This window comes from Pezoporus flaviventris, unplaced genomic scaffold (genome assembly GCF_033815535.1).
Source record: "Pezoporus flaviventris isolate CSIRO_AGI_PZ_B2104156 unplaced genomic scaffold, CSIRO_AGI_Pfla_v1 ptg000001l, whole genome shotgun sequence".
Taxonomy (NCBI): domain Eukaryota; kingdom Metazoa; phylum Chordata; class Aves; order Psittaciformes; family Psittacidae; genus Pezoporus; species Pezoporus flaviventris.
Genome location: NW_026892549.1, coordinates 56196751 through 56211137, shown reverse-complemented (window position 1 = coordinate 56211137; position 14387 = coordinate 56196751). Strand labels below are relative to the sequence as shown.

The following is a 14387-nucleotide window of genomic DNA, read 5'->3' as shown; positions in this document are numbered from 1 at the left end:
TCTTCATTCCTCACTTGCTTCATGTTCCTCATTTGCTTCATGTTCCTCACCTGTTCATGAGTGAAGAGACCTCAGGTACCACCTTTTGGCCAGGCTGTACAGAGCCTTGGGTGATGTGGTCTAGGGGATGGCATCCATACCCATGGTAGGGGGTTGGATCTGGATGAGCTTTAAGGTACTTTCCAATCCAAGCCATTCTGTGACTCTTTGGGGGGGCTGTGGCTTTCCCCATCCCACCAGGCATTACACCTGAGCCCACACTTTCTTCATCCCCTCTTGCATCCAGCACTCGAGTATCTCAAGCTGGAACAGCAGAGCAGGGGAACCCTCTGAGGATGGGGGCATTTGTGTAAGGTGGTGGAGGTGGGATGGGGAGGAGACGCTGGGCAGTGTACGGGTTGTGTGTAGGGGACCCCAGGGTCAGGGTGCAGAAGAGCTGGAAGTGTGGGTGCAGGGTGCAGGTTGCTCCTGCTTGTGCCACTGGCTCCAGCAGCCATCACACTGGCTTGCAGCAATGGGGCTAGGAAGGGTCCTCTTGAGCCATGGCAATGAACAAAACTAAACAAAAACAGCAGCAAGAGCAGTCCCGGGTTGAAATGGTTGAGGTGGTGAAAGCACTGCCAGGCTTTTCACCTTTCCTGGTGAGCATGCCACAGTCCTATGGCTCAGAGGATTCAGAAAGGCAGTTCACTACTATCAGTGATTACCCTGGAGTGGAGGATGGCAAACCATACAGCCCAGCTGGGGAAAGCTATGGCATTCCCCACCCAGGCCCTCTGCTACAGCTGGGAAAACCTAAGGAGCTAAATTGGCAGCAAGCATCATTGCACTGGAAAAAACACATGGACACCAGCAGACTGCAAACAAGCATCATGATACTGCCCTTATTTTAGTGGGCTCTCCCAAAAGACAGCAGACAGAGCCCATTGTCTCACAGTGAATCCAGGTAAAAGAGTTTACAAGGTAAAAATAGGGAAATCACTCAATGGGTGAAATGCAGCTCTAAGAGAAAGGGGGAAAGAGTGGAGCAACGTGCAGGTGGTTCCCATGGGGCATTTGTCTTTGTGTATCATTGCTTCAGTATGAGTAGGAGATGTCCTCTTCTGTCAGAGTCAGGACTGCTGCTTGAGCTGCTGGAGTGCTGGAGGAGATAAAGCACAGAAACAATCCCCTTTTCACACCATTTCTGATGGGTGTTGGTGATCCTACAGGGAAACTGGAGAGGGGCTTTGGACAAGGGCCTGTAGGGACAGGACAAGGGGAATGGCTTTAACCTGCCAGAACAGGGGAGACTGAGATGAGCTCTTAGGCAGAAGCTCTTCCCTGTGAGGGTGCTGAGGCACTGGCACAGGGTGCCCAGAGAAGCTGTGGCTGCCCCATCCCTGGCAGTGTTCAAGGCCAGGTTGGACACGGGGGCTTGGAGCACCCTGCTCTAGTGGAAGGTGTCCCTGCCTGTGGCAGGGGATTGGAACTGGATGAGCTTTAAGGTCCCTTCCAACACAAACCATTCTATGATATGATTCTATGACTGTGATGCTGTGAACTTACATGAGAGTCATCACCACAGCCTCAGAACAGTAAACCACAGCTGGGATCCTTTGACTTGAAGATGAAACTGCTACTAATTGTCACCACAATCTTTATTGCAATGCTGTTATAAACTATGTTTTAGAGATTGGAGTCACTCTTTTTGTGCTTGGAGAATATAATTATGGGCATATCATGGGAGGGACGGGGTTTTATTGTTATTTTCAAGGCTGTTGAAGCAATTAAGCAAAGTCCAGAAGGGTCCTGCTCTCTGTCAGCAAGGGTGAACATCAAGGTGAATCACTTCCAGAGCTATTACACCCAGACAGAAGCTAATGGTTTGCTTCATATAGGAAATGCTTCTACCTTGAATGGTGGAACTGGGGTTTTGTTCACAGTCTCTCACTCAGACCTGCTCTGGATGGTGCCTATCACTGGCATGGCATTTTCTGCAGCATCTATTCCTGGCATAGAGAATTGATTTTCCTTTATCTGGTGATTGGGATTTGGTTTGTTGGTTTGGTTTGATTTAAGAAGGAACTTAAGTGGGATTTAATACACCCTGAGCTGTGTCACTGTTTCAGATGGCTTCAGCAATTTCATGGATCACCTGAAATGACTCAGGCTTGCCTGTTTATTAACCAAGCAAGACTCTCTGTGTCTAAAAACAACCAACAAGGGTTCCAACACTCTGCTCCAAACAGTGCAAGAGGGGAGCCCCAGCTATCCAGGCTGTATTCTATGGCATAAGTAAGGGGGGTGAAGGACCACAGCAGAGATTCACTCTTACCTTGCCTCTGTAGTATTTGGAGAGCTTCTTCTCATCCTTCTTAATGGTGCTTCGGAGGGCTGTGAGGGGGTCCTGGAGGAGGGTGCCCATGGGGAGGATGCCCTGGTTGGTGGGGACCAGGCTTAGGGGGGCCATGGGGATGGCCACCAGGGTGGCCTGAAGGGTGGCCAGGGCAGGGACCAGCACCAGGGTTATGTGGTGGCACCCCTCCAGGTCCACCTAGGAAGAAGAGGGGTTTGTTAGCAAGCAGAGAGGGATTCTCCTTGGACAGATAACGCAGGGAGCTGGTGTACCCATGCACCCAAAGGACTCCTCCCCACACATGGTGCCCCACTCCCGTTTGGTACACAGCTAATCCCCCAGGTGCCCATGGTTATTGCACCGAGCTCTGCAATGGCTGTGTGATACCCACAGTCCTGCCTGACCCCACAACTCCTCACCTGGGTGTGGGTTTGGCATCCTCAGTGACCCCCAAGCTGCAAGGGAAGGACAGGCATCATCAGTGACACCTCCTGGTGTGGGGACACCATCGCCCTGCCAGCAGCCAGGACCCAGCTCCTCTATCACAGCCCCTGAGCCCCCACTCACTTCTGCAGGAGCGCATCCCCCCCCCAGACGCCCCGACAGCTGTCCTGTCCCTTTGGGTGACAGCGCCAGCCTTGAGAAGGGCTGTCCCAAGCTCTGCACACCCCAAATCCTGTGTGTGTGGTTTCCATCATCAATGGAAACATGAACCAAGCCTGGGTGCCAGCCCATATCCTCGTGGATGTCAAGGGGATGAGGACACTATGTCCTGGCGTGATGCCAGCCATGGGGACAGTGCACCCCGACCCACGAGTGCCTACGCTCCCACTGTCCCCTGCTCTCTGCCTGATGCGAATGCTTCCAGATGCTTCCACTCACCAAATACTCAGGGAAGCTCCTGGTAAAGGCAATGCTGCAGCACCCTCTGGAAGCACCACTGCCAGCAGAACCCCAATTGCTGTCCTTGGCATCCCTTATATAGAGGGGCCCTGCCCAGGGGAGAAGGGGTGCAGCAGGAAGGGGTGACACCAGATGGAACACTAGGTAGAACCGGCGGCACCGCTCCCATCGCATGTCACCATGGGCACGCCGGAAACATCAACACTCCACTCCCTGCTGCACAAAGGTCCCACAGGGCTGTTAAACACAGGGGATGGAGGGTGGTGGTTTCACCTCCTGGTCATGCTGAAGGCCACAACAGTGAGAAGGGCCTGGAGCACTTCCCATACTAAAACAGGCTGAGAACACTGGGGGTGTTCAGCCTGGAGAAGAGAAGCTGCGTGGAGACCTCAGAGCAGCTTCCAGTGCCTGAAGGGGGCTACAAGGATGCTGGGAAGGGACTCTACATCTGGGGCTGCAGCAATAGGACAAGAGGTGATGGGTTCAGATTGAAACAGGGGAAGTTCAGGTTGAAGATAAGGAAGAAGCTGTTTACTGTGAGGGTGCTGAGGTGCTGGGACAGGGTGCCCACAGAAGCTGTGGCTGCTCCATTCCTGGCAGTGTTCTAGGCCAGGTTGGACACAGGGGCTTGGAGCAACCTGCTCTAGTGGAAGGTGTCCCTGCCCGTGGCAGGGGTTGGAACTGGATGATCTTGAGGTCCTTTCCAACCCAAGCCATTCTGTGGTTCCATGATGGGGTCAGGCTCAGTGCTCCCAGCATGGACACTGGGGTTTGGGTCAGGGTCTGGCCCAGGAAGGGGGTCACCGTCCTGCAGGCAGTGCTGTGGGACAGTGAGGCTCAGGGTCCAGCTATCGACCCGCTGTGACACTGCTCGGGGTGCTGCCATGGTGTGCAAGTCAAGGAGCTGATACCTGCCATCAGACCCAGGTAACAGAGACAAGAGGCAGGGCTGGATGCTCCAGTGCTCAGGTCTTTCTCTTGGGTGTCTATGAGGAGGGGCCAGAGCTCTTTTCATCCCCTCCCCATCTCCCTGCTAACACCCCGATACTGCCCCACGTTTGACAATGCTCCCTTCCCAGAGCAGTGAACAATGCAATGGGCTGGGTTGGGCTGGGCATGCACCACCAGAGACTACGCCAGGTCCTGTCCCAGCCCTGTGGGCACAGAAGGACACTGGGGTGTGCGAGGTCAGGAGCTGGTCACACTTCAGGATCTCTTCGGGGGCAGCACCATGGGGTCCCTGCCACCCCGCTCCTTTGGGATCCCTGACCACAGGCCCTGCCAACCTAATCGGCTCCTTGTGGCCAGGCATAGGGGAATGGAGACTGGGATCTGAGCCCCAGGCAGCAAAAAGTCACCCTTGGCCAGGTCAAGGTGAGCAGGGGGCAGGACGTTGGGACGTGCCTGGGCAGAGTAGCTCTCCCAAAGTAGATACTGAAGGAGCCCAGGCAGAGATAATCATGTTTCCCAGCTGTATTTGCCACTGCAGAGCTCCTCTCAGGCCACCCGCTTCTCCAGCAGCACCAGCACGAGCGCCGAGCCTTGCTTTGCCTCCTCCAGGAGCCCAGAGACCTTCTGTGACATCTGCATGGTGAGGAAGAAGGCCCACCATTCACCACCGTGTCCCACAGGACAAAACAGCCAACCCCCATCCACCCCATGCATTCCGCTGGGGGCAAAGGGAGCGGGTACCCAGGCATGAGGACTCCCAGGGGCTTCCTCTCCACCTCTGCCCCACCTCATCCCCACCACCATGGCCCCGGCTCACTGCAAGCCTGAACTCCTCATCCGTTATGTCTTTGAGGTTGATCATGACATTGAAGTAAGCTCCGAACACAGCTGCTTCCAGCATTTTGGCTCCCACCTAGGAAAGAGGCTTGCGAGGAGCTCTCCCGCTGGATCAGAGTCCCACCACACGGTCCTGCAGCAGGGCAGATGTGTTTGCACAACCACCACCCGGTCCCTTCTCCAACAGGTTTTCATCCACCCTCTTGAAACCTGCTCCTGCTGCCTTGCCAGAGACACCTGGAGTCCCCCCCTTGGCATGTCCACAACCATCAGCGCTGGGGAGCAAGGACCACCCCACGCCTGCACAGCGCCCCTCAGAGATGCTCAGGGAAGCTGAGTGCAGGCGCCTCTCCCAAAGTAAGCTGAAGGGAAGACATAGGCAGCAGGATCCCCTCTATCCAGGTAGGGATGGGCACCGTGATGAGAAGCAGGATGGGGATCCCTACTCGATGATGCGCTCCCGGGGGTGAAACGGAGACAGGGAGTCAAGGCCCAGCCGGCTGACCACCTGCAAGGAACAGCACTGCCACGTCAGTCCCGTTGCATCCTCATTCCCTGTTCTTGATTAACCATGGGTGATCCCGCCCTAGACAGAGTTACTGGGGCCATCACCCCAGGCAGCACCAGCCCAGCCCAGCCCAGCCCAGCCCAGATGGCTGCAAACAACAGGGAGCAGCACCAGTAAATCATTAGCTTGCTCTTATCTAGCAACTTCCCCACAGGGTGGAAAAGTCCCTCCCTCCTGCAGCTGAAAAGCAGAGCCTGTCTGTTCATTCCCAGCTTATGCTGGTCCTGGGGCAGCTTCCTGTAATGCCACACACTGTCCCTGAGCTCTTTGGGGGGTCTTCTTCCCCTCCTGGCCTCCATGCAGGCAAGATGGGGAGCTGCTGCCCACACACTGTCCTCACAGGATAGGCTCTCTGCTCCCTAGAGCATCTCAGCATCCTCTTATCCCCCTCACTGTGCCCTTACAGCTTGCCAAGAACCATCCCTGTAGACAAGTGTCATGCCTGGAGGCTGCCGTGGTCGCAAATCTCTGCTCAGGGCCACTTTGGGAGGCTGGGCATGAGTTCCTGTCATGATCCCACCCTCGTCTGGGTACCAGGAAGAGCCACATTACCATCCTGATCTTCTGCTCCTCCTCTAGGATGAAGAGGTTTTCCTTCTTCATGTAAAACTCGGCTGCGTCCAGCAAGGCCTTCTTGGGGACAAGCCCCACCAGCTGGGACCCCACCACAGGGAGATTCAGTGCCTGTGGCAGACATCAGAAACGCGACTGTCCCGAGAGTTACCTGCTCTGTCACCACCATCACCCCAGCCTTCTGGTCCTCATCCCTTCCCGGGACCTGAAGAGCTCATGGAAAAGCCCTCCGTGGAGGAGCTGAGGCAAGGCACTGAGCTCGTGTGGGTTTCATGCCATTCAGTGCTCTGCCCAGCTTGGCTGAGCCAAGTGTGAGGTAAAGCAGAGCCTGACTTTGGCATGGGGAGAAAAGCCTGGAGGGAGACATCCTCTGCAAAGCCCCTTTTGAAACAATCACGGTGCGCTGACCCACCTTGGCATCTCGGCACACCTCCTCATAGATGGCATGGAGCGGTGTGGTCTCAAAGTCCAGCAGGTTCGTTGAAACCTGGGCTATATTCTCCTCCTCCAGATACCAGCCGATGCCCTGCACCTTCTTCAAGCGCCCAGGCTGCCAAGAACTTCCATGGTCAAGGCATGGCCCGAGAGGACCAGGGGCAAACTGCTCCCAGTGCGCTGATGGCACGGGGGTACCTGGTCAGTGCCACGCCCCTGCTCACGGATGTTGAGGGCAATGGTGGGCAGAGCTTTCCTGCTCTCCTCCTGTGCTGCCCCTCCATAGAGGTAAACTGCAAGAGAAAGCTGGGGGTGAGCACAGCCAGGTAAGGGTTGGTCATCATCTAGCAGGGTCCAGTTTGGACCATTTGGAAGCAAACCCCATTTGGTCAATCATGTGCAGTTTGTCCATAGCTGGAAGTGTGCAGTGGTGGGACCCCACTCACCGGGCACCCCCAGCTCCACTGCCAAGCGCTGCCTTAAGACATGGGCACAGGTAATGCGCCTTTGGACCTTCACAGATAAGCTTTGTAAGTCTGTCTTGTTCTTCATGCCAGCAAACACCTCCATGGCCCAACACAGAGGGAAATGCCTGCAGACCAAGAGGTGCATTTTTTTTCTCTATAAAATGCAAGCAGCTCACCCTGGTTCCCATGTGTGTGCTGGACACGGTTGATGTCTGAGACGATATCTGGCTTGTCAATGCATGTCATGCTTCCCAGGATCTCCAACAGGTGGTCTGCAGGGTAAAACATCTTCTGTATTGTTATCAAATCACTTGTATTTTGAGAGATGCTCCGTTTAATTTATTGCCCAGAAGAAAGGGAGACCTTAGAGCAGCTCCAGTGCCTAAAGGGCTACAGGAAACCTGGAGATGTTTCACCTCCTGGTCATCTTGGAGGCTGCAAGGGTGATAAGAGCCTGGAGCACTTCCCATACTAAGACAGGATGAGAACATTGGGGCTGTTCAGCCTGGAGAAGAGAAGCTGCGTGGAGACCTCAGTGCAACTTCCAGTGTCTGAAGGGGGCTACAGGGATGCTGGGGAGGGACTCTTCATCAGGGACTGTAGTGATAGCACAAGGGGTGATGGGTTCAAACTGAAACAGGGCAAGTTCAGGTTGGAGATAAGGAAGAAGCTCTTTACTGTGAGGGTGCTGAGGTGCTGGCACACGGTGCCCAGATAAGCTGTGGTTGCCCCATCTCTGGCAGTGTTCTAGGCCAGGTTGGACATAGGGGCTTGGAGCAACCTGCTCTAGTGGAAAGTGTCCCTGCCTGTGCCAGGGGCTGGAGCTGGATGATCTTAAGGTCCTTTCCAACCCAAAACATGCTACGGTTCTATGAACCACCTGCTCCTGGTCTAAATGCTCTTTGTCACTGCAGTTATCAGTGCCAGCATCCAGCTTCTGTTATGAAGAAGGAACAGCATCTTTGTCCCATGCATGTCCCTGTACTCCAAGAGCTGCTCCAAGTCCTACTGTAGCTAAACACCCCCTCTTTAACCCTTTTGTCATCCCAGACTCCAGCTTCCTGCCTGTTTCCTGGGGCTAACCACTGTCAGTGATTCAGGAAGCACCACAAGCAGGTCCTGGGCACCAGTGTGAGGCCGAGTAATCTATATATGCATATACATATATACATATATATACAGATATATATGTGTGGGGGTGAGCCTGACCTCCTGCCCAACCCTGGTGATGGGAAACCCATTTTCCCCCAGCACTTCAGAGCTGCCTTTGGCTCGTCTTCACTTGCTCAGCAAACGCCCCTGTAACAGGTCAACACTTTCTTCACAGCAAAGCTATGTGAGGAATGTCTCCTAAGGCAGCTGGAGCCTTTCCAAAGAGGGTGAGCTACCAAAGACACATTTCCCCCACTCAATCCCCCAGGCAGTGAAGGAAGGTGCAAACTTGGCCCTTGAAGGCTTGCTGTGCACTTCCACTTGGGCTCCTGTGCCCTCTTGAGCTGGGGAAGGAGAGGCTCTCTTCACTCCCCTCCCATGCCTGCCTTGAATGCCCTTAGGGAGAGGGCTGGTTCTGCCATATCTCTCCCAGGAAGAACTTGAGGTGCAGCAGGTAGAAGATACAGGCCAGGGTCTGCAGGTCTCCAGGCATCCCTCTCCTCTGGTACATGACGGCGGGCAAGAGGAAGATCCCTACGTGCAGGATGCGTGAGGCTCCTTGGGCACTTGCTGGTATCCTTGCCTGCTGTGATTTATTCCTGCCTTTAATCCCATATGCCAGCTGTTGTGTTCATGTGCTCAGCTTAGACACTAGGATTTCCCATTAAATCCCAGCCCTCCCGCCATGGAAAGACATTTGCAGATGTGCCCCCTTGGGCCTGCTTTCCACCTGCTCCAACCCAGCTCGCTGGGGTCCTGCAGAGCTGTTGCCAGCAAAGCCCACAGCCCATCTCCAGCCCTGCTGGCACTAGGAGCAATGCCCTCCAGCCACGAATACCAAACCACTCCCTGCATGTGCAAACCCAGCTGCAGCTGAAATTGCTTATCCAGGCATCAGGGACTTCCTGCTCTTCAGGAGCACAGAATCACAGACAGGGTTTGGAAGGGACTCTCTGGTCCATCACCATGACAGCGGGCTGGGGATGTCCTTGGACTTGTGGAACAGGCAGTTTCTCTGCCTCAGGTGTTGTGTGGACCTCACACGTGTGTGGTAGGGAGCTTGCCTTCCAAGGGCTAGAAGGCCCTTGAGCTGATGATGGAGGGCTTTGTGTCTGGTCCCATTGCCTGGACAGAGCACTCAGGTCCACACTGCAGCCTTGCTCCTGCTGCTCCTGCCTGGAGCTCAGCCCTGCTCCATCCTCCTGATGTGGCCACTTAAAGAGCCTGGTACTCACACGCAGCAGGGCAGGGAGTTCCCTAACATCTAATGTCAATCTACTCTGTATTCAGCTTGAAACCACGTTGCCCTCAAAGGAACTGAGGCAAGCTATCTAGGTGTCTAGGCTTTCCCTCACTCTGTTTCTCTTCTCCATTCTGTTGCTCTGGGAAGCATAGGAAGAGCCTTTGTCTTCTTCTTCTCCACTGGACCTGCCCCTATGCAGTGGAGTGGAGCCCTGTGGCACTGGATTGCACTGGAGCTCTTCCCAGTTGCTGTGTTTGACCTGCAATGCCACATACTGGCCAACACACATGGATCCATCTAGTTTGATTTCTCCCAAGTCCCACATCCAGTGTCCCCATCACCAGCCCCAGGCTATCAGTGCTCACAGTGCTTAGAGGTGCCCCTTCTGGCTGTGAGCTTAAAGCTCCAGCAAAGCCCAGATGCATTCGAATTCCCCATGCAAGGCCTCTGAAGAATAGCTCCTATGCTTCATGGAGCACCATGTTTTATGCGCCTACCCAAAGATTCAAGGCTCTTCCAGAGCAACATCAGGGAGAACGTGGCTATTAACCTCATGCACAAGGAGCACCCAGCCACTCTCAAACTGCCCACCTTCCACAGATTGTGAGAGATTTCATTAACCCGCATGCATGGGTACAGCATGGGCACACCGTGCCTTGCGTCTCCACTGGGAAATGGGAACAACTCAGCATGTACAGCCTTCCTGCAGTGACCAACCTCTCTGGCATCCCAGCTCCAGCAAGGCAGAGATGTCTGCCACTCCCTGCTTTAATTCACTTGGACTCAGTTCTAATTCCTCAGGTGTAAAGAGGAGTCACTTTGGATTTCAAACACATCTATTGCAAAAGGAGTCTAGGAAACAGGACAAGAAATACACAACAAAGAGCACTGGGACATTTCCTAGAGGTGGAAGAAACACTTGCGCAGAAACAAAGGATAAAACCCCATAAAAAGCAAAAATAGGACCCAGAAGACATCATAAATAAAGTTCAGATTCTTGATTGAAAGACAAACCAGCTTTCTTTGACAAGCAAAGCATGGTTTCAATGTTGGTTTTGACAGAAATGCCAGCATTTTCCCTGGAAACAAGAAACTCTTCGTTGAACATTCATGCACTGGACATCCAGTTTCCTTTCTGATGGGTTTTTAACAGTCCTGTGTATGAATCTCTTCCAAACACAGCAAGCAAAGTATTTGTTGCGAGTCAGAATCTTCCCTGCTCAACTGATAAGGCAAACAGACAGAGGGAATGAACCTGCCCCCAAATGCTTCATTCCCATCAAACCCAAGCAGATGTGAACGTACCACAGCCACACATTCACATCAGCATCGCGTGAAAGGGAAGCAAAAAGTTCTGAAAGTCCCAACAGAACACTTTTCCATCAGGTAAAGCCTGACTTTGGAGCAGATTTAAGGGAACAAATCAAATGTGAAGTGCTTGATTCGGTGCCTGCTTGTGAATACACAAACTGGCATCCCCATGTGCTGCAGGGAACACTGAACTAACATGTTGCCATGCTGCTCTCTTCATATTCCTGGACGATGTCACCTTTGGACCTTCACAGATAAGCTTTGTAAGTCTGTCTTGTTCTTCATGCCAGCAAACACCTCCATGGCCCAACACAGAGGGAAATGCCTGCAGACCAAGAGGTGCCTTTTTTTGCTCTATAAAATGCAAGCAGCTCGCCCTGGTTCCCATGTGTGCGCTGGACACGGTTGATATCTGGCTTGTCAATGCATGTCATGCTTCCCAGGATCTCCAATGGGTGGTCTGCAGGGTAAAACATCTTCTGTATTGTCATCAAATCACTTGTATTTTGAGAGATGCTCCGTTTAACTTAGCTCATGTTCCAGATGTTCTGCAGCTCCTTGTTGTGGTTTAAACCCAGTCAAGTAACTCGTTCACTCACCCCCCCCTTCTTTCCCTCCCCCTACTCCCAGAGGAATGGAGAGGAGAATCAAAAAGAATGCAACTCCCACGGGTTGAGATAAGAACAGTTTAGTAACTAAGGTATAACACAGATCACTACTGCTACCACCAATAACAATAATGATAAAGGAAATAACAAGGGAAGAGAATACATCACCTCAGCACCAGCCGACCGATAACTCGCCCCCCCCAGCCTGACCAAGCTCTGACCGATACCTCCTCCAACCCTGCAGTCACCCTGGGCACGACATGCTGTGGTATGGAATACCTCTTTGGTCAGTTTGGGTCAGGTGTCCTGTCTCTGCCTCCTCCCAGCTTCCCCTCCTCCCTGGCAGAGCATGAGGCTCACAAAGTCCTTGGCCAAACCAAAACATTCTTGTTATCAGCTCTGTTCCCGAGCCGAAAGTCAAAACACTGCACTGCACCAGCTACCAAGAAGGAGAAACATGACTGCTACTCCTGAACCCAGGACATTATCCACCCCTTATTCCATACCTTCACGTCATGCTCAGATCCCACATTTTCAATATACTCTTATCTTAGTGCATGGACCAGTCCCTATAAAGCTGCTGAGTCCATCTGGTCCATGATGGCAGGCTCCATCTCTTGTAACAGTCAGAGCAGGAGAGACTGTGTGCAGTGTTCACACTTGTGAATAACCTGGGCAATAGTGTCCATTGTTAAGTCCACCCCTCGATCATGAGTCCATCTCTGTGTTGCATCTCTGCTCTGATGGCCTGAAGTGCCATGGGCCCACCAGGCTTAAAATAATTCACTGTCCCCTTAAGCAGTTTCTGCAGCTTGTTGCTGGGGACTCCATACAGCTGCCTTCCATCTCTGATGCTTCCAAAGCACTGGAGGGGCCCAGTGGACTAGATACTTGCCCATACTGTCCCACACACCCTGCCACTCATGACTGTCCAGCCTTGGGGAAAACCTCTTGGTCCCCCTATATTGTTGTCTAACCCCAGACAAGACCCAAACCTGACTCTGCCTAACTTTTGAGATCAGACAAAATGGTTGTGGGTAGAACACAGCCTGTGTGTGTGCCAACATGCTGATCCCCCTCACAATCAGCAGGCAGGTCCCAAGGATACCCAAAGGCCATTCAAAACCTTCAGAGCTCTCAGTTGATGCTGCTGTACTTGTCACTGGGGCTGGTGTAGCTGCTGTGCTTGCCGGCTCTCCCACCACCGGCTTCTCTTTTCCGGAGTCCCGCTCTTCCTCCTCTGCCTTGCTGGGAAATGCTGCGGGGTCTCCTGCGTCCTCCTGGGGCTCGGCGGGCGGCTTCCGGGGAATGCCCTCGGCCGTCGCAGGGCTGGGCTCGGCCGCGGGGCTCGGCTCCTCCGCGGGGCTCGGCTCCTCCGCGGGGCTCAGCTCCTCCGCCGCCTTCTCCCGCTGCTCAGCAGCCGCCTCCTTCCTCTCCTCAACCTCCTCCACCGGCAGCCGTCCCCTCGGGGCCTCCGGCCCCGCTCCCGCCGCCGCTTGGCCCCCGGGGCCGCTCTCCCGGGCCGCTTCAGCAGCCGCCGGCTCCCGGGGCCGCTCCCCCTCAGTTCCCCGCAGCCTCACGAAGATGGAGAGTAGGGTGAGGGCCAGGACGGTGAAGAGCAGCCGGACGGCCAGGTACAAGTCCACGGCCACGTCCGTCCCGCCCTGCTGCTGGAGCCCACCCGTATTACAAGCCATTGCCATAAAGCACAGTGAGACAAGAACCTTAGCCCAGGCCCCACACTTGATAAACACTAACACAGCGAATACCGGCTCTAAGTAATGTACTGCGTTCTGAAACTGTGAGATCAAGAGGAACAACTCTGAGAGCCAATAAATCAGCATTGTGATGAGTGACTATTAATCTGGTCAGATCTGTTGTTATCTCAACCCCTCATGCCCCACGCTGGGCGCCAAAAAGAACTGTCGTGGTTTAAACCCAGTCAGGTAACTCGTTCACTCACCCCCCCCTTCTTTCCCTCCCCCTGCTCCCAGAGGGATGGAGAGGAGAATCAAAAAGAATGCAACTCCCACGGGTTGAGATAAGAACGGTTTAGTAACTAAGGTATAACACAAATCACTACTGCTACCACCAATAATAATAATGATGAAATAACAAGGGAAGAGAATACATCACCTCAGCACCAGCCGACCGATATCTCGCCCCCCCGAGCCCGACCAAGCTCTGACCGATACCTCCTCCAACCCTGCAGTCACCCAGCCCTTCCGGCTAACTCCCAGTTATATCCTGGGCATGACGTGCTGTGGTATGGAATACCTCTTTGGTCAGTTTGGGTCAGGTGTCCTGTCTCTGCCTCCTGGCTTCCCCTTCTCCCTGGCAGAGCATGAGGCTCACAAAGTCCTTGGCCAAACCAAAACATTCTTGTTATCAGCTCTGTTCCCGAGCCGAAAGTCAAAACACTGCACTGCACCAGCTACCAAGAAGGAGAAACATGACTGCTACTGCTGAACCCAGGACACTCCTGAAAATTAGAAGAGACTTTACGCTTCTTATATCTAATTAAGAGGAAACAATGGAGAAGATGAGGATGGATATAAGGAAGAAGTTCTTCCCTGTGAGGGTGCTGAGGCGCTGGCATGGGGTGCCCACAGAAGCTGTGGCTGCCCCATCCCTGCCAGAGTTTAAAGCCAGGCTGGACAGAGAATCGGGTGACATGGTTTAGTGTGAGGTGTCCCTGTCCATGGCAGAGGGTTGGAATTGGGTGATCTCAAGGTCCTTTCAAACCCAAACCATTCTGTGATTCAAACCACAACACTTTAATAAGTTAAACCAAAAGCGTCTCAGCTGCTCCCCAGTTATTCAAGTAGATAACCTCTAACCCACTGTTAGAGGTGTTCCACATGCAGCACCAGCCCATAGCTCTCTTCTCACCCACCACAGGTACTACTCAGCGTGGCTTTGGCACCAAGCCACAGCCAGCAAAGAGGACATGGGCCAGGAGTGAACAAACACCACCTCCCCATGTCCTCCTTCCCCTCTA

The 14387-nt window shown here is 53.6% G+C and overlaps 1 protein-coding gene and 2 long non-coding RNA genes across 3 annotated transcripts; all 3 read right to left on the bottom strand.

Moving 5' to 3' along the window:
- Positions 1-861: 861 nt before the first annotated feature.
- Positions 862-2483, bottom strand: LOC133268407 (uncharacterized). Its single transcript, XR_009743067.1, has 2 exons — positions 2318-2483; positions 862-1141 (listed from the first exon to the last, which is right to left on the bottom strand). It is a non-coding gene; the product is annotated as an uncharacterized LOC133268407 (long non-coding RNA).
- A 2216-nt stretch (positions 2484-4699) lies between these two features.
- Positions 4700-5180, bottom strand: LOC133272145 (uncharacterized). The gene is made up of 2 exons (XR_009744357.1): positions 5010-5180; positions 4700-4825 (listed from the first exon to the last, which is right to left on the bottom strand). It is a non-coding gene; the product is annotated as an uncharacterized LOC133272145 (long non-coding RNA).
- An 11-nt stretch (positions 5181-5191) lies between these two features.
- On the bottom strand, positions 5192-7175 carry LOC133269904 (formimidoyltransferase-cyclodeaminase-like). Its single transcript, XM_061454656.1, has 5 exons — positions 7052-7175; positions 6830-6898; positions 6583-6785; positions 6150-6281; positions 5192-5537 (listed from the first exon to the last, which is right to left on the bottom strand). Exons 1-5 carry the CDS (start codon positions 7173-7175, stop codon positions 5472-5474), a joined length of 594 nt encoding a protein of 197 aa, XP_061310640.1. The 3' UTR covers positions 5192-5471.
- Positions 7176-14387: the final 7212 nt, after the last annotated feature.

Coding starts and splice junctions, on each gene's coding strand:
- LOC133269904 (XM_061454656.1), bottom strand. CDS start 7,175: ATGGAGGTGTTTGCTGGCATGAAGAACAAGACAGACTTACAAAGCTTA. Junction 6,899..7,051: donor AGTGGAGCTGGGGGTGCCCG/GTGAGTGGGGTC, acceptor TTTCTCTTGCAG/TTTACCTCTATGGAGGGGCA. Junction 5,538..6,149: donor AGGAGCAGAAGATCAGGATG/GTAATGTGGCTC, acceptor TGTTCCTTGCAG/GTGGTCAGCCGGCTGGGCCT.